A 22241-nucleotide genomic window follows, 5' to 3' on the forward strand; every position below is an offset into this window, starting at 1 on the left:
GGAATGGAATTCCCAAAGTTGAATCCCAGATGGAAAACTGGGAATTTAGGCTGCAGGAAGGGGTGAAATGGAGGAAATTACAGGAGATTTGGGGGGAAAACCTCAAATTTGGCTCCTTATTCCCTCTCCTTTGGGAAGGAAGGAGAACAGGGCAGGGTTTTTTTCCCTTGGATTTGTTGGGACTCAAAATATTCCAGAGTAAATCCCAAAAATTTAATAATTCTCACTAATCCCGCCAGTGGAAGGATCCAGAATCGTTAATTAATCAATAATTAATTGGGGGGGTTGGAATTGGAATGACAATAAACAGAGGAGCTCCTGGATCTGCCTCACATTCCCAGGATTTTGGGGGTTGAGATGGATCTCGTGGATCACCCAGACAGAGCCAGATCTGCTCCTTCCTCCCCTGAGGATTGTTCCCAAAAAAAATGGGGAATAATCGGGAGAAGGGGAAAAGGAGGTGGCAAAAATCCGGGATTTTTGTGGATTTCCTGTGGAATTTCATGGATGGAGCAAATCCATAAATCCAGAGCCTTCTCCATTCCCAGCTGGAATTCCTGCTCCAGCACCCTTGGATCTCACCTGAACATTCCAGGAAAGCCCACGGAGCCCATGGATGTTTCCCTCTGGAAGGAGAGCGGGCCAGGGACATTCCCAGAGGGATTTCTCCCCCAATTCACGGCCATGTGGGAATTCCCATGGGATTGTCCCAAATTCCCGTGGAATTGGGTGGGAGATGATCCCAAGGAATTGATGTGCCATTGCCCTTTTAAGCGCGCGTTGCCCCTTTAAGTGGGGTCCCTACGGTCACGTGGCTGCACCACGTGCGTTTCCCGCGCGCGGGAGCTGGGCGGGCCGGCGGCGCGGGGCAGTGACGTCACCGATCCGCGCCGCGATGGCGGCGCCGAAGGTGAAGCAGGACATGGCCCCGCCGGGCGGGTACGGCCCCATCGACTACAAGCGGCACCTCCCGCGCCGCGGCTTCTCAGGTGAGCCCGGGGGCGGCCGCGGGGGCGCCGCCGGGGGGCGGCGGGGGCAGGAGCGGGGCCGTGCGGCCGCTCCGCGCTGAGCGCGCCCCGCTCTCCTCACGGCCCTCAGGGTACAGCCTGTTCGCGCTCGGCATCGGGAGCCTCCTGCTCGGATACTACAGCCTCGTCAAGTGGAACCGTGAGCGCAGGTGACGCTGCGAGCCCCCCGCGGCACCCCGGCCCTGTCCCGGGGCTCCTCCCTGCGCTGCGAGCCCCGGGATGGGCTGTTCACACCCGGATCCCGGTACACCCCGGCACCCCCAGTGCCCCATTCCCCGTGCTCCCAGTGCCCCCAATTCCCCGTTCCCCCGTTCTGTCCCTGCAGGCGGTTGCTGATCGAGGAGCTGGAGGCTCGGATCGCGCTGATGCCGCTGCTGCAGGCGGAGTCCGACCGCAGGTACGGGGCTGGGAAATCTCTTTGGGATTGGGAATTTCTTTTTGGGATTGGGAACTTCCTTTATGGGACTGGCAACTTCCCTTTGCGCTGGGAACTCCCCCTTTTGGGACTGGGAACTTCCATTTATGGGATTGGTGTCCCCCTTTATGGGACTGTGATCCCTCTGTGGGATTGGGATGCCCCCGCTGGGACTGGGAACTTCCCTTTGGGATGAGGATTCCTTGTATGGGATCCGGGTCCCCTGTACGGGATGGGGATCTCCCTTTGGGATCGGGGTCCCTTCCCGTGCCCTGTGTCCCCCAGGACTCTGCGGTTGCTACGGGAGAACCTGGAGGAGGAGGCCAAGATCATGCGGGACGTGCCGGGCTGGAAGGTTCGGGATTCTGGGGGGAATGAGGGGGGCTGCCCCTCTGGGACCCCGTGGGATTTGAGGTTACCCCGGGCAGGAAGGTTTGGGATTCCCGGGGGGGAAGGGGCGGAACAGGGGGGCTCCTCTGGGATCCCATGGGACGCAGCCAGCCCAGGGGATTTGGCTCTGTGGGGTCCCACGGGATTTGGGATCCCACGGGATTTGGGTCCCTCCCACGATTTGGGATCCCCTGGGATTTAACTCAATCTCCATGGATTTGGGATCCTCTGGCACTCGGGCTCACCCCTGGCTGCCAGGCCCTGCCTGGGGTGGAGAATCCCGGGAATTCCCGGTGATTCCCAGCACAATTCTTGACAATTCGCAACACAATTCCTGGTGATTCCTGACACAATTCTGGACAATTCCAGCCCAATTCCCAACACAATTCCTGGTGATTCCCAACACAATTCTGGACAATTCCCAGCCCAATTCCCGGTGATTCCCGACACAATTCCCGGCGATTCCCGGTGATTCCCAGCCCAATTCCCAACACAATTCCCGGTGATTCCCAGCCCATTCCCGCTGTTGCAGGTGGGCGAGTCCCGGTTCCACACGGATCGCTGGGTGCCCCCCACCCTGGAGGAGCTCTACTACCTGCGGCCCCCGGCCGAGCTGGACCGGGAGAAGTTCGGGCTGCAGAACTACGTCTGACACCCCAAAACCCCCCAAAGCTCACCCCAAACCCGGACCCCGCCTCTCCCGGCTCCTTCCGGAACTTTCCTCCCCTTTCCTGTCCCTCTCCAGGCTGATCCCCCCATCCCGAGCTTCTTCTGACGCCTGTTCATTAATAATTAATAAGTAAATAACGAATAAATAAATCAGTCAGTCCTTTGGGGATTGGAACTGCCCCTGGGAATTGGGAAACCCCCTCTCCCGGAAATTGGGATCCCCTTCTTTTAGATCTTCCCCCCTTTGGGATTGGGATCCCCCTTTGGGGTTGGGATCCCCCTTTGGGGTTGGGATCCCCCTTTGGGGTTGGGATCCCCCTTTGGGGTTGGGATCCCCCCTTTGGGGTTGGGATCCCCCTTTGGGGTTGGGATCCCCCTTTGGGGTTGGGATCCTCCCTTTGGGGTTGGGGTCGCCCCTCTTTGGGATGGGGAGCCCCGCGGCTCCCGGACACAGCCCGCACTCCCTGTCCCTCTCTCTCTCCCTGGAATTCGGCGGCTCCCGGGGGATTTTCCCGGCATTTCGGGCTGGGAATTCGGGATGGATGGAGGGGCCGTGTCCTCGTCCCCTCCCCGCGTGCCCCCCGCTCCCGGGGCTGCAGATCCCGCTGGAGAAACCCCGATCTGGGGAGGTTTAACCCCAAAATTCCCGGGTGGGAACAACGGGCGGCATTCCCGGAGCGGGGCCGGGCGGGAGCGGGGCGGGGGCACCGGAGCCGCCTCCCCCCGGGCGGCACCGCCGAGCGCGCCCCGCTCCGACCGGAGCATCCCCGACACTCCCGGTGGGACCGGAGCATCCTCGGCATTCCCGGTGGGACCGGAGCATCCTCGGCATTCCCGGGGGAACCGCTCCGACCGGAGCATCCCCGGCACTCCCGGTGGGACCGGAGCATCCTCGGCATTCCCGCGGGCTCCCCTCCAACCGGCGGCTCCGCGGAGATTGCAGCGGCTCCGCTCCAGCCGCGGACGGAGGCTCCGCTCCCGCCGGGGTTCGGCTCCGCCGCCGCTCCGGTCCCGCTCCCCGCCATGAGCTCCGCGCCCAGCCCGTCCCGGGAGCCGCCCCGGTACCTCAGGTGAGTCCGGGGTACCCCGAGGAGCCCCCGGCAGCTCCGGGCGGTGCCGCTCAGCCGGGGCTGCCCCGGGACCCCGCGGGGTGGGACGGGAGATCCCCGGTGTCCCGGGAGCCGCCCCCGCTGGGTGCCAGCCCCGCGCGCCACACCGAGCGGGTCCCGGTCCCCACGGGTGTCCCTGCGCCCGGGGAGGGGGGATCGGTACCCGCGGAGCCGCCGTTGCCGGAGCAACCGCAGCATCCCGGGTCTCCATGGCGGCGGCGGGGATGCTCCGGGAGGCGGCGGGAGCGGAGCGCGGGCCCGGGATGGGCAGGGATGGGGCACCGGGGGCACCGGGGACATCGGGAACACCGGGGACACGCTGCGGGGACGGGCTGTACCGGGAGGGAGCAACGGAACGGGAACGGGGAATGGACCGGGATGTGGGACTGGGGTGTGAAGCTGGGATCGGGGGCGCAGAGAGGGGACACAGCCGGGATAAAGAGTCGGGATGTGGAGCTGGGATATGGATCGGGGACGCGGGACCGGGACGCGGGACCGGGATGGGCTCGGGGGCGGGCCCGCAGCTCGCGGGGAGCCCCGGCCGTGTCCCCGCCCGGGGCCGGTGCCAGCCCGGGGTGTCCCTGCCAGCCCGCGGTGTCCCTGCCAGCAGCGATTAGGGACAATGTTCCCGGGAATTGCTGCGGACACGTGGCTCGAGGGACAACACAGCTGGGCCCGGCCACCCCCGCCACCCCCGCTCGGCACGGGAGCGCTCCGGGCGCCGCTCCGGGCACCGCTCGCTCCCTTCCCGCCCCTTCCGCCCCGGTTCTCTCCCCAGAGCCCCCGTGTGGGGCTGGGACAGGGCTGGGACAGGGCTGGGGCTCACTAGAGGGCACCAAAGGATCGGGGACCGGGATGGGATGGGATGGGATGGGATGGGAATGTGGGACGGGAATGTGGGACGGGATGAAGTTTTCCTGGCAGTTTTATCAGGACAGCCAAGGACTGGGATGTGGGAATGGGAGAACCGAAGCTTGCTGGGGCCCTGCTGGAATGAAAAGGGATTTTTGGGGTTCTGCCAGAACACGGTTCGTCCGTGGGGACAGCCTGGATGGGGTGGGAGGGCCCTGCAGCCTGCGGCCCCAACCCGGGCCCCCAAGCCAGGACCCCAACCCGGGCCCCCAACCCGGGCCCCCTCAGCTGCCCCCGGCACTGCCGGGTCCCCTCTCGGGGCTGGCTCTGAGCGGTTCCCCCCCAGCCCGGGGTACGGCGGGGTCTGGATCCCGTCCTGCTCAGGTTCCATCCCGGCGGTACCGCCGGGTCTGGATCCCCCGGCTCCCCTCGGTTCCCCCGGTACCGCCGGGATCCCGGCCCGGCGGGGCTCGCGTTCCCTCCCGGCGGGCGCTGGAGGCGGCCCAGGCCGCTCCGCCCGCGCAGGTGAAGCCAACAGATGTGAGCAATTACTGTCGCGCTGGGCGCTGCCAGCTCCGGGCTCGGCGGCGGCGGAACAACCGCGGCTTTGTTCGCTTTTATGTAACCGGGGAACCGGGGCCGCCGCCAGCTCTGCCGAGCGCCGCTCCCGCCGCGGCCCGTGCGGGCACGGTCCCCTTGGTGCGACATCCGTGTGACATCCGTGTGACACCCATGTGACATCCCTGTGACCTCCGTGCCCGTCCCCACCGCGGTGCCCACCCCGAGCCCCCGGCGCGCTCGCCCCGTGTCCCAGAATCCCGTCCCGGGGGTGGAGCGGGGTCCCGGGTCCTCTGGGGGTGGGGACAGTTCTGTCCCCCTGTCCCGAGCGGGGACTGTCCCCAAGGCAGCCAGGCCGAGGCGGAGGCCATGGAGAAGGAGCTGCTGGAGGATTATCGCTTCGGGCGGCAGCAGCTGATCGAGATCTGGGGACACGCCTGTGCCGTGGCTGTCACCAAGGTGAGCCTGGGGACACCCCGAGGGGCTGGGGACACATAGGGGGGCTGGGGACACTCAGAGGGGCTGGGGACACATAGGGGGGCTGGGGACACCCAGAGGGGCTGGGACACCCAGAGGGGCTGGGACACATAGGGGGGCTGGGGACACATAGAGGGGCTGGGAACACATAGGGGGGCTGGGGACACCCAGAGGGGCTGGGGACACCCAGAGGGGCTGGGGACACCCCGAGGGGCTGGGGACACATAGAGGGGCTGGGAACACATAGAGGGGCTGGGGACACCCAGAGGGGCTGGGGACACCCAGAGGGGCTGGGGACACCCCGAGGGGCTGGGGACACATAGAGGGGCTGGGACACCCAGAGGGGCTGGGGACACATAGGGGGGCTGGGGACACATAGAGGGGCTGGAGTCCCCACCGGGGATCGGGGCGGGGGCCATGGAGGTCCCCAAAGGTGCCCGGGTGTCCCCGAGCCCCGGCGATGTCGCTGCTGGGGGGATCGCCCGGGGTTCGTGCGAGATGTGAGGAGCAGGAGGAGGAGGAGGAGGAGCAGGAGGAGCAGGAGGAGCAGGCAGCTTTGTGCCCCGGGCCCGGGCGCCTCAGCTTTTCCATCGGCCCTTCCCTGCTCCGAGCGCTGATGAGGAGCAGAAATGTTTTGCTGCCGGAGCTGTTGCAGCATCCCTGACCTCACCTGGCGCTCGGCATCCTCCTCTTCCTCGGGGCCGCCCCAGCTCCGGCTCCCCCAGCCCGCCGGGGTGTCCCCGCGCTGTCCCCAGGGTGTCCCCGCGCTGTCCCCCGTGCCAGGAGGCGCCGGTGGCGTGGCCGGCGCTGGGCCGGGGCCAGCCCAGGCTACCGGGGCCGTGTCCCGCTCCGGGCACTGGGGACGGGTCCCGGAGCCAGGATCCGTGAGCAGGAAAAAATCCGTCAGTGGATAAACAGAGGCTCCGTCCCTCCCTCCGTCCCTCCCTGCCCGAGCCATCCTGGAATGTGCAGCGGGCAGGACGGGGATGGGGACGGGGGGGCTGCGGGCGCGGCCCTGCAGAGGCAAAATCCTCATCCCACCTGGGGCATCATCCTCGTCCCACCTGGGGCATCATCCTCGTCCCACCTGGGGCATCATCCTCATCCCACCTGGGGCATCATCCTCGTCCCACCGTGGGCATCATCCTCATCCCACCTGGGGCATCATCCTCATCCCACCTGGGGCATCATCCTCGTCCCACCCTGGGCAGCATCCTGAGGGTACCACAGGCATCACCCTGGTCCGGCCATGGGCATTGCCTTGATCCCACCCGGGGCACAATCCTGGTCCCACCCGGGACACCTTCCCCATCCCACCCTGGACATCTCCCTGAGGCCACCTTGGAATTCCACCACAGGCACTGTCCTCATCCCACCTGGGGCATCATCTTCATCCCACCACGGGCACCATCCTCATCCCAGTACGGTCTGTGTTCCATCTCACTCCGAGTGTTACCCAAGTCCTGCTGTGGATACCAAGCCATGCCCTGCCATGCCATACCGTGCCATGCCAGACCATGCCAATCCATCCCGTGCTATGGATCCCATCCCTGTCCTGCTCCTTGTGCCACCTCCATCCCATGCTGGGTGCTGTGTGCCAGTGCCACCCCACCATGTCCCCCTGTCCCTGCTGTGTCCCCCTGTCCCTGCCACGTGCCAGTGCCACCTCGCTGTCCCTGTCCCTGTGTGACAGTGTCCCCACTGCCCCCATGTGACGCTGTCCCAACTGTCCCCGCTGTCCCTGTCCCTCGGTGTGACACTGTCCCTGTCCCCCCCATGTGACACTGTCCCCGGTGTCCCCGCTGTCCCTGTCCCTCGGTGTGACACTGTCCCTGTCCCCCCTTGTGACGCTGTCCCCCCGGCTGTCCCCGCTGTCCCTTTCCCTCGGTGTGACACTGTCCCTGTCCCCCCATGTGACGCTGTCCCTGCTGTCCCTGCTGTCCCCGCTGTCCCTGTCCCTCAGTGTGACACTGTCCCTGTCCCCCCCTGTGACACTGTCCCCGGTGTCCCCGCTGTCCCTGTCCCTCAGTGTGACACTGTCCCTGTCCCCCCATGTGACACTGTCCCTGCTGTCCCCGCTGTCCCCACTGTCCCTGTCCCCCCCTGTGACGCTGTCCCTGTCCCCCCCTGTGACGCTGTCCCCCCGGCTGTCCCCGCAGGCGTTCCCGCTGCGCTCTCTGCGGCGCAGGCAGCCCACGCTGTTGGTGGCGTGCGGGCCGGCGCAGAACGGGGCCGTGGGGTTGGTGTGCGCCCGCCACCTGCGCAGCTTCGTGGGTACCTCAGCCCCCCGCCCTCCTCCTCCTCCTGCCGGCCTTCCTCCCAAGTGCCCCGGCTCCAGGGCTCCGTTTCTCCCCCAGGATTACGAGCCCACCATCTTCTACCCCAAGCGCTCCCCGGACCCGCTGCACCGCGACTTCACCACGCAGTGCGAGAAGATGGACATCCCCTTCCTGTCCTACCTGCCCACCGAGGTGACGCCAGCCCCAGATCCCCCTGATTGGCCCCTTCTCCTCCCCTGTTCCCCCTGTGAGACCCCAAATCCCCCTGGTTGTCCCCTTCTCCTTCCCTTTATCCTTCCCTTGAAATCCCCCTGCTGATCCCCCTCTTCTCCTTCTCTTTCCCCTCCCCGAACCCCAAATCCCCCCAAACCCTCAGCTCTCCTTTTCTCCCTCTTTCCCCATCCTTTTCCCCCTCTCCCTCCCCATCCCGGCGCTGCTGGGATCCCGGGAATGCCAGAAAATCCAGAAAATCCAGAAAATCCAGCAGCCGCTGCCCGCAGCCACCGGCTCTGTTATTTTTGGAACCTCGCAGCGCTGGGAACGGAGGAATTTGACCCAAAATTCGCTGTCTCGGCTGCGCGGCCCCTCCCTCGCTGCTCCACTTGGGGGGGAATTTTTTTATTTTTTATTTTTCTGGCACGGCCGGGGGTTTGTGCTGTCAGAGGTGACACGGGGACACCGCAGATGTCGCTGTCGCTGTCCCCTGCAGGTGCAGCTCATCAACGACGCCTACAACGCCGTGGTGGACGCGGTGCTGGGAGCCGAGGGGACACAGGGGACAGAGGGGACAGAGCCGTGCGCGGCTATCCTGGCCACCCTCAGGCACGTCCGCATCCCCATCGTCAGCCTGGATGTCCCCTCAGGTGCTGCCCGTGTCCCCTCGGGTGTCCCTCGTGTCCCTTTGGGTATCCCCCGTGTCCCCCCAGGTGCTCCCCATGTCCCCCAGGTCCCTCCCGCACTGCTGTCACCGCACCCGTGGCAGTGTCACCCCGGGAGCCCCCGTGGGGGCCCTGGCAGGGTTGGGGACATCCCTGGACCCCCCTCGGTGGCCCTGGCAGGGTTGGGGACATCCACAGGAAATAACAAAGTGCCCGGCCCAGACATGACATCACTGGCCGCTGGCATTCCCAGCTGGCATTCCCGAACAGCCGCGTGCTGCTGGCCAGGCCTGGCATTGTCACCACCCGTGTCCCCCCCCCGGCCTGGCCGTGTCACCCTCCCCGGGGTGGGTACCCGCGGGGACGAACTCCGCCCGTGCCACCCCCTTGCCATCCCTGACCCCTCTCTGTGCCCTCTCTGTCACCGTCCACAGCAGCAGCGGGCCACCCCTGAGCCACCCCGTGTGTCCCCAAGGGTGGCGTGTGTCCCCTGGGGTCACACCTGTCCTCTGTCCGTGACCCCACCGACCGTTCCGTGTCCCCTGGGGTCACTCGTGTCCCCTCTCCGTGTCCCTGGGTGTCCCCTCCCCACTGTCCCCAGGCTGTCCCCGCTGTCCCGGTGACCGCTGTCCCCTCCCCGGGGCAGGCTGGCTGCCCGGCCCGGTGGGTGGCAGCGGTGACATCAGCCCGGACGTGCTGGTGTCGCTGGCGGCCCCCAAGGAGGTGGCGCGGCGCTTCCGGGGACGGCGACATTTCCTGGCCGGGCGCTTCGTGCCCGAGGAGCTGCGCAGGAAATTCGGGCTCAGCCCCCCCGAGTACCCGGGCAGCGACTGCGTGGTGGCCCTGTGACCCCAAGGAAACCCCTGTGACCCCAAGGAAACCCCTGGGACCCCAAGGAAACCTCTGGTGTGGCCCTGGGACCCCCAAAACCCCCTGGGACCCCAGATAAACCCCTGTGACCCCAAGGAAATCCCTGGGACCCCAAAGGAATCCCTGGGACCCCAAAAACCCCTGGCGGTGGCCCTGTGACCCCAAAAAGCCCCTGGGACCCCAAATAAACCTCTGGGAACCCAAATAAACCCCCAGGACCCCAAAAACCCCCTGAGACCCCAAAAACCCCCTGGGACCCCAAAAAACCCTGCCAGTGGCCCTGTGACCCCAAAAACCCCTGGTGGGCCCTGGGACCCCAAATTAACTCCTGTGACCCCAAATAAAGCTCTGCTGGTGGCCCTGTGACCTCAAAAATAAAGTGGTGGTGGCTCCTAAAATAAAGTGCTGGTGGCCCTGGGACCCCAAACCAAACCCTGGGACCCCAAACCAAACCCCTGGGGGTGGCCCTGAGACCCCGACATGCAGCGCTGGGGTCCCTCAGCCGTTTGGGGGCTGTTCGGAGATGGGGACAGGGGGACCTTGGTGGCCTTGGGTTGGGTTGGGTTGGGGACTTGTCCTGGCACTGCAAGGCCTGGCCTGACCCCTGGCAGTGCCACCCCTGCTGCTGGGCACAGAGCTGTCACCTCCCCTGCCACCCACCCAGGGGGACAGTGGCTTTGCTGGGATCACACAGGGCTGAAATGGCACCAAAATGTCACCAAAATCCCACAAAATGTCACCAAAATGTCACCAAAATGCCACCAGAATGCCACCAAAAACCCACAAAAACCCCAGGAAAAGCACACGGGAACCACCCCCAGAGCACGGGGATGTCCCTGAGGGTGACGAGCCACCCCTCTGACTGTCCCCAGTGCCCCCAGCGCCCCCAGCGCCCCCAGAGCCCCCAGAGCCCCCCTCCCGGAGCCGCCAGAATGCCGGGAATGCGCCGGGATTTCCGCCTGCCGGGGCCGCTGATCCCAAACCCCCCGGTGCCCCCGGTGCCCTCCCGGTGCCCCTCAGTGCAGCCGGTGTTCCAAGTTCCTCCCAGTGCCCCCAGTGCACCCAATGCCCTCCCGGTGCCCCCCAGTGCCCTCCCAGTCCACTCAATGCCCCCCAGTGCCCTCCCTGTGCCCCTCAGTGTTCCCAGTCCATCCCAGTGCCCTCCCAGTGCCCTCCCAGTCCCCTCCAACCCCTCAGAGCGGCACCGGCTCCTTCTTTTCCCTTTTCCCGTAGTTTTGTTTTCCCCGTATTTTTATTTTCCCCGTTGTTTTTAGTTTTTATTTTGTCCTGCACTTATATTTTTCCCATACTTTTTAGTTTTTATTTTTCCTGTGTTTTCTAGTTTTTTATTTTTCCTGTATTTTTATTTTCTGCTTAGTTTTTATTTTTCCCATAGCTTCTAGTTTTTATTTTTCCTGTATTTTTATTTTCCTTGTAGTTTTCAGTTTTAATTTTTCCTGTATTTTAATTTCCCCCTATATTTTAATTTCCCCCGTATTTTTTTCCCGTATTTTATTTCCCCCGTATATTTATTTTTCCCGTGTTTTATTTTTCCCGCAGTTTTTATTTTTTATTCCCGAGTATTTTTGTTTCCTCTCCCCTCCCTCCCGCCGCATTCCCGGCTCATCCCTCAGCCAATTTTCGCAGCTGGACCCGAGCGGCGGCGGCGCTGCCCCGGGCGGGCTCCGCTCCCGATAAAAGCGGGGCCGGCCCCGCCGCGGCCGCACTCGCGCCCGGAGCGGCCCTGGCACGGCTGGCACCGCTGGCACGGCTGGCACCGCTGGCACGGCTGGCACGGCCGGCACAGCTGGCACGGTTGGAACGGCTGGCACAGCTGGCACAGCCAGCACAGCTGGCACGGCTGGCACAAATGGCACGGATGGCACAGCTGGCGCACGTGGCACCGATGGCACGGTTGGCACAGCTGCTGGTGGTGCTGGCGATGCTGGGAGCCTCGTATGCTGCCAGGGTGGCAGGTAAGGGGTGTTTGGGTTTGGGGTTTCGGGATTTGGGTCAGCAGTTTCGGGTCTGGGGTTTGGGAGCTGGGAGTTGGGGTTGGGGTCTGGGGTCTGGGGTTTGGGTGTTGAGGTTTGGGTTTGGCAGCTGGGGTTGGGGGTTTGGGGTTTGGAGATTTGGGGTCAGCAGTTTCGGGTCTGGGGTTTGGAGTTTGGGAGTTGGGGTTTGGGGTTTTTGTGCCACCGGGGTTTTGGGGTTCCCAGTGGGAATGTAGGGGGGAAGGGGTGGGGATGGGCTGGTGGCACAGGGTGGTGGCACGGGACAGTGACATAGGGTGGTGGCAGGGGGTGAGGGGTGGGAAGGGAGTGCTGCATCTGCCAAAGGGGAGGGGTGGATGGAGATAAGGGAATTGTGTCCTTCCCGGGATCCTGGCACTAGAGGGACAGGGACAGGGACGGGGATGGGACAGGGACAGAGACAGGAATGGGAACAGGGACAGGGACAGGGACAGGAATGGGAACAGGGACAGGGACAGGGACGGGGATGGGACAGGGACAGGAATGGGAACAGGGACAGGGATGGGACAGGGACAGGGACAGGGATGGGACAGGGACAGGGACAGGGACAGGGACAGGGACGGGGATGGGACAGGGACAGGAATGGGAACAGGGACAGGGATGGGACAGGGACAGGGACAGGGATGGGACAGGGACAGGGACAGGGACAGGGACAGGGACAGGGATGGGACAGGGACAGGGACAGGGACAGGGACAGGGACGGGGATGGGACAGGGACAGGAATGGGAACAGGGACAGGGATGGGACAGGGTGGGCCTGGGACCCCGAGAATGTGGCAGTGTCACCCCTGTGTCCCCAGAGCCGCTGGAGAACGAGTTGGAGCCGGGCAAGGCTGGCACGGGTGGGAAGCCCTGGAAAGCCACACTTGACCTGGAGGAGCTGGACCTGGGCACGGCAGGTGAGGCCACCCTGAGGGCCACCGTGTCCCCTCAGTGTCCCCTGGGGCACTGCCCGTCCCTGACATTCCCATGGGTCTGGGGACCTCATGCCACCCCCCACATGACCCTTGGTGGTGACCACCCTGCTGTGTCTCCTGGGGTCACCTGTGTCCCCTGTCTGTGTCCCCACAGGGTGGGCTGTGTCCCCTGGGGTCACCTGTCCCCTCTGCATGTCCCCACCCCGTGTCCCTCCCTCTGCCCCATTGGCCATCCCCACCCCAGCAGCCCCTCAGTGGTGACCTCCATCCCCACACCCTCTGTGTCCCCAAGCTGTTCCCAACCCATCCCCAATGATCCCCAAGCTGTCCCAAACCATCCCAAGCTGTCCCCAATTGTCCCCAGCCCGTCCCCAAGCTGTCCCCGCGTCCCCCTCAGGCAAAGGCGCCGCCTGGACCTCGTGGTTCAACATCGACCACCCGGGCGGTGACGGTGACCACGAGAGCCTGGCGGCCATCAGGTTCTACTACGGGGACCGCGTGTGTGCCCGGCCCGTGGCCATCCAGGCGCGCAGCACCGAGTGGCACCTGCCTGAGGCCCTGGGACAGGTGGTCCATGCCAGTCCCGAGCGCGGCTTCCGCTGCCTGCACCGCGAGCAGCCGGCGGGCACCGCCTGTGCCAACTACCACGTGCGCTTCCTGTGCCCGCTGGGTGAGCTGGGGGTACACCTGGGGTACCTGGGGGCAGCTGGGGGCACACCTGGGGTACCTGGGGGGCAGCTGGGGGGCACACCTGGGGTACCTGGGGGGCAGCCCGCAGGCACCACCTGTGCCAACTACCACGTGCGCTTCCTGTGCCCGCTGGGTGAGCTGGGGGTACCTGGGGGGCACCTGGGGGGTAGCTGACACAGTTGTGTGTCGCCTCTGTCACACCTGTCACACCTGTATTCCACCTCTGTCACATCTGGGGCACACCTGTATCTCACCTTTGTCTCACCTGTATCCCACCTGTGTCACACCAGTGTCCCACTTGTATCTCACCTTTGTCTCACCTGCATCCCACCTGCGTCTCACCTTCACCTCACCTCTATCCCACCTCTATTTCATGTTTGTCTCCCCTGTGTCCCACCCATATCTCACCTGTGTCCCACCTGGGCTGTGGGGCGGGGGCGTCCCTTCCCCCTTTAACCCCTTGGCTGCCGTCCCCAGCCCGTGGGCCCCAGTCACGCCCAGTATCCCGCAGATCACGTGTACTGGTCGCACTGGTCCCCGTGGAGCCCCTGCTCGCGCAGCGCCTGCGGCACCCGGGGCACGCAGAGCCGCTCCCGGCGCTGCGGCAGCGCCCGCAGCCCAGCCCCGCTCCGGGAGCTCCGGTGCCGCGGCAAAGCCACCGAGCGGCGGCCCTGCAGCGCCGGGCCCTGCCCAGGTACGGACCTGGCGGTGCCACCGCCCGTCCCCGGGGGCTGCCGGGAGGGGACACGGGGTGGCACTGCCACCCGAGCCCTCCCTGTCCTCAGGTGCTGTGGGGAGAGGACACGGGGCGGCCACAGAGTGCTGGAGGTGGCACCGGGGTGTGACAAGGACAGGGGTCCCTCCAAGGACCCGAATCCTCCTCTCAGCCCCCGCAGCAGGAGCAGCTGTGAAATTCCACCCGGTGCCACCTGGTGCCACCTGGTGCCACTCACCTCAGGCTGCTCTGCCACGGGTGTGACCCGGGGGTGACCGCACGGGTCACGGTGACCGTTCCCACCGGGAATGTCCCCTCAGAGCCCACCTGGACGGAATGGGGCGCTTGGGGTCCGTGTTCCCGCAGCTGCGGCCGCTCGGGGACGCGTGTCCGGCGCCGGAGCTGCCGCACGGCCAAGAACCCGCCGTGTCCCGGCCGTGCCACCGAGGTGCAGAAATGCCGCCCGCCCCCGTGCCCAGGTAACGCCACCGGTGTCCCCTCGGCGGTGCCCCCGCTGCCCACGGGCTCAGAGCCCCCCGCGGGCTGCCCCGGGCACACGCTGTGGGGCACGGTGGCGACAGCGGCCGGGGTGGCACTGCCGGGTGCCCGCGTGTACCTGGAGGGCCGCCCGCCCGTGCTGCTGGCCCACAGCGATGCCCGCGGGCGCTTCTCGGCCTCGGGGCTGTGCCCGGGCCCAGCCGCCAACATCAGCGCCCACCGCGACGGCTTCGCCCCGGGGCTGGCCCCCATCACCGTCACCAACGGCTCGGGCGTGGCCGAGGCGCACCTGAGGCTGCACCGGCTCGGTGAGAAGGTGGGGGGGATTTTGGGGCACCCCTGGGGGCGAGCCAGGGGTGCCCATGGGCTCGCTGCCCCTCTCGCCCTTTGCAGAGAAGCCCCACATGGTGCTGCAGCCCGCGGCCAGGGTGCGGGAGGCCGGGCAGGACGTGACCTTCTGCTGCAAAGCCTCGGGCACCCCCGCTCCCCAGAAATACTACTGGTGAGCTGGCACGGCGGGCACAGCAGGCACGGGCAGGGGTGGCAGTGTCACCACTGAGCCTGTCGCCTGTCACCTGTCCCCGCAGGTACCACAACGGGACGCTGCTGGAGGGTACAGCAGAGCGCAGCAGCGGCCGCCTGGCGCTGCGGGGGCTGGCACCGGAGCAGGCTGGCACCTACCACTGCAAAGCCAGCTCCGAGGCGGGCGCCATCCGCTCGGCGCCCGCGCAGCTCACCGTGCTGGGTGAGTGAGCACGGGGGGCCCCTCCGGGGTGGCGAGACCCCCGCTGACCCCTCTAATCCCCGTCCCCTCCGTGCCCCCAGCCCCGGGCCAGCAGAGCTGCAGGGCGGAGCCGGAGCCCAGCCTGGTGGAGCTGCCCAGCGAGTGCCCGCAGGACGCCAGCGGCTCCCGCTACTACAACGTGGGGCGCTGCCCGGCCTCGCCGTGCCCGGGCGGCCCCGCCGAGCCCTCGGGCTGCGGGGGAGAGTCGGGGCTGTGCTGCGGCGTGCGCAGGATGGAGCTGCGGCAGGTGCCGTGCGCCGGCTCCGTGCTGCCCCTCAAGGTGGTGGCCGAGTGCGGCTGCGGGCCCTGCGCGCAGCCCCGGGTGCTGGTGCAGGGCCGGGTGACGGCGGCCGACACCGGGGAGCCGCTGCGCTTCGGCCACATCTTCCTGGGGGGCAGGAAGGTGGGCTTCACCAGCTACCAGGGCTCCTTCACCATCGAGGTGCCGCCCGACACGCAGCGCCTCGTCACTCGCTTCGTGGATGGCCAGCAGCGCTTGGTGGACGCCGTCAAGGTGCTGCCCTTCGACCCGCGGGGAGGAGCCGTGTACCAGGAGGTGAAGATGCTGCGCAAGAAGGAGCCGGTGGAGCTGGACGGAGGGCGGAACAACGCCATCCCCCTGGGCGAGGCCGGCGGCCGGGAGCCCGTCGGGGAGCTGGTGCTGCCGGCCGGAGCCTTCCTGCGCCCGTCCGGGGAGGTTTTCAACGGCACCGTCAAGGCCAGCGTCACCTTTGTGGACCCCAGGGACGTGGGCACGGCCAGCGCCGCCTCCAGCGACCTAAGCTTCGCCAACGCCGAGGGCGAGATCGTGCCCCTGCGCACCTATGGCATGTTTGCAGTGGATTTCCGCGAGGGCGAGAGCGGCACGGCGCTGCAGGCTGGGCCCGTGCAGGTGAGGATGGACGCGGGGCAGGTGTGGATGGCCGAGCACCTGCAGAAGATGAAGCTGTGGTCCTTGAACCCTGAGAGCGGCCTGTGGGAGGAGGAGGCGGAGCTGCGGCCGGCCGGGGGCGGGCAGAGGAGGAGGAGGGAGGAGAGGACATTCCTGGTGGGCAACCTGGAGATCCGTGAGCGGCGCCTCTTCAACCTGGACGTGCCCGAGGATCGCCGCTGCTTCGTCAAGGTCAGGGCCTACAGCAACGAGAAGTTCAACCCCTACGAGCAGCTGGAAGGGGTGGTGGTGAGCCTCATCAACCTGGAGCCACAGCCCGGCTTCCCCAGCAACCCGCGGGCCTGGGGCCGCTTCGACAGCGCCGTCACCGGCCCCAACGGCGCCTGCCTGCCCGCCTTCTGCGACACCCGGCGCCCCGACGCCTACACGGCCCTGGTGACGGCCACGCTGGGCGGGGAGGAGCTGGAAGCCGTGGCCTCCAGCCCCAAGCTGAACCCCAATGCCGTGGGGGTGGCCCAGCCCTACCTGAACAAGCTGGGCTACCGCCGCTCGGACCACGAGGACCCGGCGCTCAAGAAGACGGCGTTCCAGATCAACGTGGCCAAACCCGACCCCAACAACGTGGACGAGAACAACGGCCCCGTGTACTCCTACCGGAGCCTGCGGGAGTGCGAGGAGGCGCCGGTCAGCGCCAACCACCTGCGCTTCTACCGCGTGGAGGTGGACAAGTACGAGTACAACGTGGTGCCCTTCAAGGAGAGCGACGTCACCTCCTGGACCGGCGACTACCTGGCGTGGTGGCCCAACCCGCAGGAGTTCCGGGCGTGCTACATCAAGGTGCAGCTGCAGGGGCCGCAGGAGTACATGGTGAGGTCCAGGAACGTCGGGGGCAGCCACCCCCGCACGCGGGGCCAGCTCTACGGGCTGCGGGACAGCCGGAGCGTGCGGGACCCGCTGCTGGACGGCATCTCGGGCGCCTGCGTGGAGTTCAAGTGCGGCGGGATGCTCTTCGACCAGAGCCTGGCCGACAGGACCCTGGTGTCCATCGTGCCGCAGGGCAGCTGCCGCCGCACGGCCATCAACGGGCTCCTGCGGGACTACCTGAGCCGCCACCCGCCGCTGGCCGACAACAACCACACCGGGGCCTTCTCCATGCTGGCCCCGCTGGACCCGCTGGGCCACAACTACGGCATCTACACCGTCACGGACCAGAACCCGCGGCTGGCCAAGGAGATCGCCATCGGCCGCTGCTTCGCGGGCACCTCGGACGGCTTCTCCAGGGAGATGCGGGCGGGCCAGGGCACGGCCGTCACCTTCGAGTGCCAGGAGCGGCCGGCGGGCAGGGAGAGCCTCTTCCAGCGGCTGCTGAGCTCCCCGGCCGAGGCGCTGGCCGACATCCGCAGGGAGATGGGGAGCTCCGAGCTGCGCCGCGCTCCCCCCGAGGTGATGGACTTCGCCTCCGGAGCCCCCTCCGGGCCCGCGGGCACCCGCCGGACCCCCAGCAGCCAGCGGAGACCGGGCCGGCCGCGGGGACAGCCCTGAGGCCCCTCCGTGTCCCCTCCCCGGCTCTGCTTTGTCGCCCCCTTTCCCCGTCGCTTTTGGCCGCGCTCATTTATAACGCCCGGAGGACTGGGGGGACGGGGGACAGGGGACGGCGGGGACGTGGGGAGGGGGTCCCGCCACCCCCCGGTGCTGTCGCTGCCTCCTCTTGGTGCTCAGCCCCGCGCTGGCGGCCCCCCGGACGGGATGGAGATAAAAGGAATAAAAGAGGGGCTGGGGGCAAACCGGGGCAGGGGCGGGCATGGCAAGGGGGTCCCCGCCCGGTGCTTTGCCCGGTGCCGCGGGCGCAGCCCCGGTGTGCCCGCGCCGGGAGCTGGGGGCGCTGCTTTCATCCCCGAAAACGGGGATATTTTGGGGAGGAAACCCCAAGGGTAACGCGGATAAGACTCCCTCCCTGCCGTGCCACCCCCGCGGCACCTCGGGCACCGCGCCGGCCCGGATTCGGGCGGATTTGTACATTATTTATTACAAAATATACAATTCTTGTACACCCGTCTGGCTGTTGGGCTTCTCCGGGACGGGGGCCAGCCCCGCGTGTCCTCCGCGTGTCCCTCGCGTGTCCCCCTCGTGTCCCTCGCGTGTCCCCGTTGTCCCCAGCCCCTGCCCCCGCTCGGTAGCACCGTCCCGGCCGCTCCTGTTTGCCTTGGGCCGGGCTCGGCCGGGCTGGCGGCGGCGAGGGGCGCTCGGTGCCAGCGGGACGTGGCAGCCGGGGCGGGGGCACCCACCGGAGCCCCCGCTGGCACCGGGACGTGCCGAGGCACCGCGCGGGCACCCCCGCCGTGACCCCCGCAGGGTGTGGCGGGGGATGGCTCTGTCCCGCTGCCACCTGGGTGTCCCCAGCGCGGTTATTTTTGGGTGTCCCCCCCTGGCCGCCTCCCGCCGGCCCAGGCGCGGATGCTGTAATGGAACAGGCGGCGTTTACGGGGCCAAACCCGGGACAACATTTCCCTTCTCCAAGCCGCCCTGGCCCCGGCGCGGCATTTTTCCACCCTTTTTTCCACCCTTCTTGCTGGAAGCGGCATCAAAGGGGGGCGCGGGGGCCCCGGGGGGGCTCCTTGGCCCGAGCGGCGGCCAAACCCCGGCCCCGCTGTCCCGGCCCGGTCCCGCCGGGCCGCGATCCCGGCGCGGGCGGATGCCGGCGCGGCGGGGGGGCGGCGGAGGGAGGAGGCACCGGGAATGCTGAGATTCCACGGCGAGGTGTCGGTCCAACCCCGCCTTCCCAAAACCTGGCTGCTCCCCGAACTGGGTTCTCCCTGTCCTCGGGGTTGTTTTTCCCTGGGTTCTCCTTGTCCTGGATTTCCCCCATCCTGGATTTTCCTTGTCCTGGGTTCTCCTTATCTTGGGTTCTCTTTATCCTGGGTTTCTCCCATCCTGGATTTTCCTTGTCCTGGGTTTTCCCTATCCTGGGTTCTCCTTATCTTGGATTTTCCCTGTCCTGGGTTTTCTTTATCCTGGATTTCCCCCATCCTGGATTTTCCTTGTCCTGGATTTTCCCTATCCTGGGTTCTCCTTATCTTGGATTTTCCCTGTCCTGGATTTTCCTTGTCCTGGATTTTCCTTGTCCTGGGTTCTCCTTATCCTGGATTTTCCCTATCCTGGGTTCGTCTTATCCCGGATTTTCCTGTTTTTCCCTGGATCCTGATTTCCCTGGGTTCCAGGAAAAAAGGGGGGAGGGAAGGGCAAAAATAAAAAAACGAGGGACAGAAGGGGTGACCTCAATCCCAGGGACACCCTGGGGACCCCAATCTGTGGGATGGGGGATCCAAGGGGGATTTTTGCAGGTTTTGGGTTGAAATCCCTCAATTTTCCCACTTTTTAATGGAATGTGGGATGGGGATGGAGCGAGGATGATGCCCTGAAAGGCCCCTCAGATTCTGGGGAATGGATTTTGGATTTTGGGGTGCCCCAGAGGTGGATTTAACCCTGGAGGGTCCGGGAGGCAGGAGCAGGGCTGGGAATATCCCGGGAGACAGGAAAAATGGGATGAGAAAAACTCAGAAAAAGCTTCTTTTCCCCATTCCCGGCCCCATTCCAAGCGGGAACGGGAGCCCAGAGCCGGCAGCTCCTGGCCCGCCCCAGCAATTTGGGATGGCCAGATCCCAAAAAGAGACGGGGAAAGGATGTGCCAGCACGTCAGGATCTCGGAGAGGCTTTTTTTGGGATATTCCCCCCTCCTACGCATCCCAAAAACACCTAAAAACTCCACAGGGAAGCAGGAGTGGAAGGATTTGGGATTTTATTTTTTATATTTTGGGATTTTTGGGGGATATTTTGGGATATTCTGCCCCTCACCTCCGGGAATAAGGAGCTGGAAAGGCCCCTGGGAAGCCGCTTTTGTTTTGGTTTTTTTATTTCTTTGAAAGAATGGAAAATGTAATGACAGGCTCTGAATGAAAAGGATTAAAAGGAAGCAGCTGGAAAGGCCCTAAATAGAGAAAAATCCACCCCAAAATAAAACAGGACGAGAGGGAACAGGGGGTGAAAAGGGGAAGGGAAGGATTTGGGATCCCCTTTCCAGGCCCTGTCCCCAAATGGGGCATCCCCGGGGACCCCAAAGCAGAGGATCCCAAACTGAGCATCCCAGGGGACCCCAAATCTGGGAATCCCGAACTGGAACATTTCAGAAACCCCAAATCAGAGAATCCTGGACCCAAGCATCTCTGGGGACCCCAAACTGGAGCATCTCTGGGGATCCCTGGGCACCCCAAACCAGCTCATCTCGAGGTATCCAGAGCATTCCCAGGGACCCCAAATCAAAAATTCTGAACTGGAGCATCCTTGGGGACCCCAAATCCAGAAATCCCTGGGAATTCCGAATTGGAGCATTCCAGGGAACCCCAAATCAGGGAATCCCTGGGAATCCTGGACCTGAGCATCCTTGGGGACCCCACACTGGAATCCCCGGGAATCCCAAACCAGAGCATTCCAGCTGATCCAGCTGTGGAATTCCAGCTGTGGATTTCCAGCCCGCCTAGCCAAGAGACTCTGCTGTGCTCCCACCATTCCCTCTGCTGGGAGCTGGGAAAATCCCTGATCCCCAAAAGCCCTGATCCCAAAATCCCCAATCCCAGAAATCCCAAAAATCCCCCTATCCCAAAAATCCCAGACCCCAAAAACCCCCGATCATCAAAATCCCTGATCCCAAAAATGCCCTGATCCCAAAAACCTCCATCCCAAAAATCCCCAATCCCAGAAATCCCAAAAATCCCCGATCCTAAAATCCCAATCCCCAGAAACCACAATCCCCAAAAATCCCAGACCCCGAAAATCCCTGATCCCAAAAATTCCCAATCTCAAAAACCCGACCTCTAAAACCCCCAGTTTATTTGTGTTTTTCCAAGGTATTTTATTTTATTTTTCAGCCACCTCTGGAAAAAACATCCCGATTTTTTTTTTTTTTTGCTTTTTCCATCTATTTTTGAACATTTCTTTGGCTCCTTTTCCCTCTCTGGGGTTCCAGCCCATAAATAATAATAAAAACAACATTTTTAAATCCTTTTCGCTGACACTTCACCAGCCCTGCCAGAGCCTTTTCATTCTCCAGATGGCGAAAATCCGCCTCAAAATAATAAAAAAAGGGAGAAAAAAAAAGGCCCTTTTTAAAAAAAAAAAAAAAAAAAAAAAAGACAGGTCTGGAAATTTTGGTAAATATTTGGTGTTTTTCTCTTTTTATTTTTCTTTTTTTTTGGCTTTTTTTTTTTTTTTTTAATTCTGTCACATGAAGTCGTAAAAGTGGAGCAGGTTTTTTTGGGATATTTTTGGGATGTTTTGGGGATATTTTTGGGATATTTTGAGGAAGGTGCCAGGGCTTCATGCCTGCTTGGGGTGCCCAAGGGTCCCACCTGGTTTGGGGGCAACTGAGGCACGGAAAGAAAAGAATTAAAGAATTAAAGAAAAACTAAACTTTAAGAAATTTTTTCTTTAAAGAATTAAAGAAAAATTAAACTAAATAAAGAAAGTGGAATGGTTATTGAACCTCCCAAATATGCGAAATTCTCAGAGCTCCTCTCCCCAGATTTGGGGATTTTATTCCCAAAATTTGCATATTAATAGGATCACTTAACAGACTCATGCATATTCATTATGTGACCCCGCCCACTTCATTCCATATTGGTTGGAATATGAAGTTCAAGGAAATCACAAAACTTCAGGCCTGGAAGGCCAAATCTGGGAGAGAATTTCCCCAAATCGTTTGGGGAAATATTTCCTTGGAGAAAAGTGGAAAATCTGGGTCAGAATTAAAGCCAGGATTTGATCCCATACCAGATTTGTGGTGTCGTGGTGGCTTTGTGGGGCTGGGGTCTCTCCTGGCCCTGTGTCCCCTCTCCTGGGCCTGTGTCACCTCCGGGTCATGGGGATCGAGGTCCAGTTGATGGCACTGGGTGTCACTGGGCAGTGTCCACAGTTTGGGTACACCAGGTGGCACTGGGGGCTCTGGGCAGTGCCAGTTCTGGCCACTGGAGGGCGCTGAGTGTCTTGGCCCTGCCCCCTGTGTGTGACGTCATCCGCCGTGATTGGCGTCACCCTAAATCCCACACCCCAACCCCAAATCCCCAGCCCCAACCCCAAACTCCCCATTTCCAACCCCAAATCCCCAGCCCCAACCCCAAACTCCCCATTTCCAACCC

At 64.0% G+C, this 22241-nt stretch overlaps 3 protein-coding genes across 4 annotated transcripts; all 3 read left to right on the forward strand.

Annotated features, from left to right (window-relative positions):
• Positions 1-858: 858 nt before the first annotated feature.
• On the forward strand, positions 859-2655 carry NDUFA13 (NADH:ubiquinone oxidoreductase subunit A13). Its single transcript, XM_058040922.1, has 5 exons — positions 859-989; positions 1099-1177; positions 1354-1425; positions 1729-1798; positions 2366-2655. The coding sequence occupies exons 1-5, from the start codon at positions 896-898 to the stop codon at positions 2483-2485; spliced, it is 435 nt and encodes a 144-aa protein (XP_057896905.1). The 5' UTR covers positions 859-895; the 3' UTR covers positions 2486-2655.
• Positions 2656-3255: 600 nt separating this feature from the next.
• Positions 3256-9649, forward strand: YJEFN3 (YjeF N-terminal domain containing 3). Of its 2 annotated transcripts, none has more exons than XM_058040901.1 (6): positions 3256-3572; positions 5372-5480; positions 7658-7768; positions 7856-7969; positions 8487-8640; positions 9302-9649. In XM_058040901.1, the coding sequence occupies exons 1-6, from the start codon at positions 3526-3528 to the stop codon at positions 9502-9504; spliced, it is 738 nt and encodes a 245-aa protein (XP_057896884.1). In that variant the 5' UTR covers positions 3256-3525; the 3' UTR covers positions 9505-9649. The 2 variants fall into 2 exon arrangements, with proteins under 2 accessions (XP_057896884.1, XP_057896885.1); XM_058040902.1 differs by having other exon boundaries at positions 3527-3572; positions 5368-5480.
• Positions 9650-11395: 1746 nt separating this feature from the next.
• Positions 11396-17671, forward strand: CILP2 (cartilage intermediate layer protein 2). The gene is made up of 9 exons (XM_058040930.1): positions 11396-11501; positions 12358-12456; positions 12872-13144; positions 13676-13858; positions 14200-14358; positions 14410-14685; positions 14771-14879; positions 14965-15122; positions 15203-17671. The coding sequence occupies exons 1-9, from the start codon at positions 11396-11398 to the stop codon at positions 17593-17595; spliced, it is 3756 nt and encodes a 1251-aa protein (XP_057896913.1). The 3' UTR covers positions 17596-17671.
• The last annotated feature ends 4570 nt before the right edge of the window (positions 17672-22241 follow it).

The sequence above is a fragment of the Melospiza georgiana genome, chromosome 26 (genome assembly GCF_028018845.1).
Source record: "Melospiza georgiana isolate bMelGeo1 chromosome 26, bMelGeo1.pri, whole genome shotgun sequence".
Lineage (NCBI taxonomy): Eukaryota > Metazoa > Chordata > Aves > Passeriformes > Passerellidae > Melospiza > Melospiza georgiana.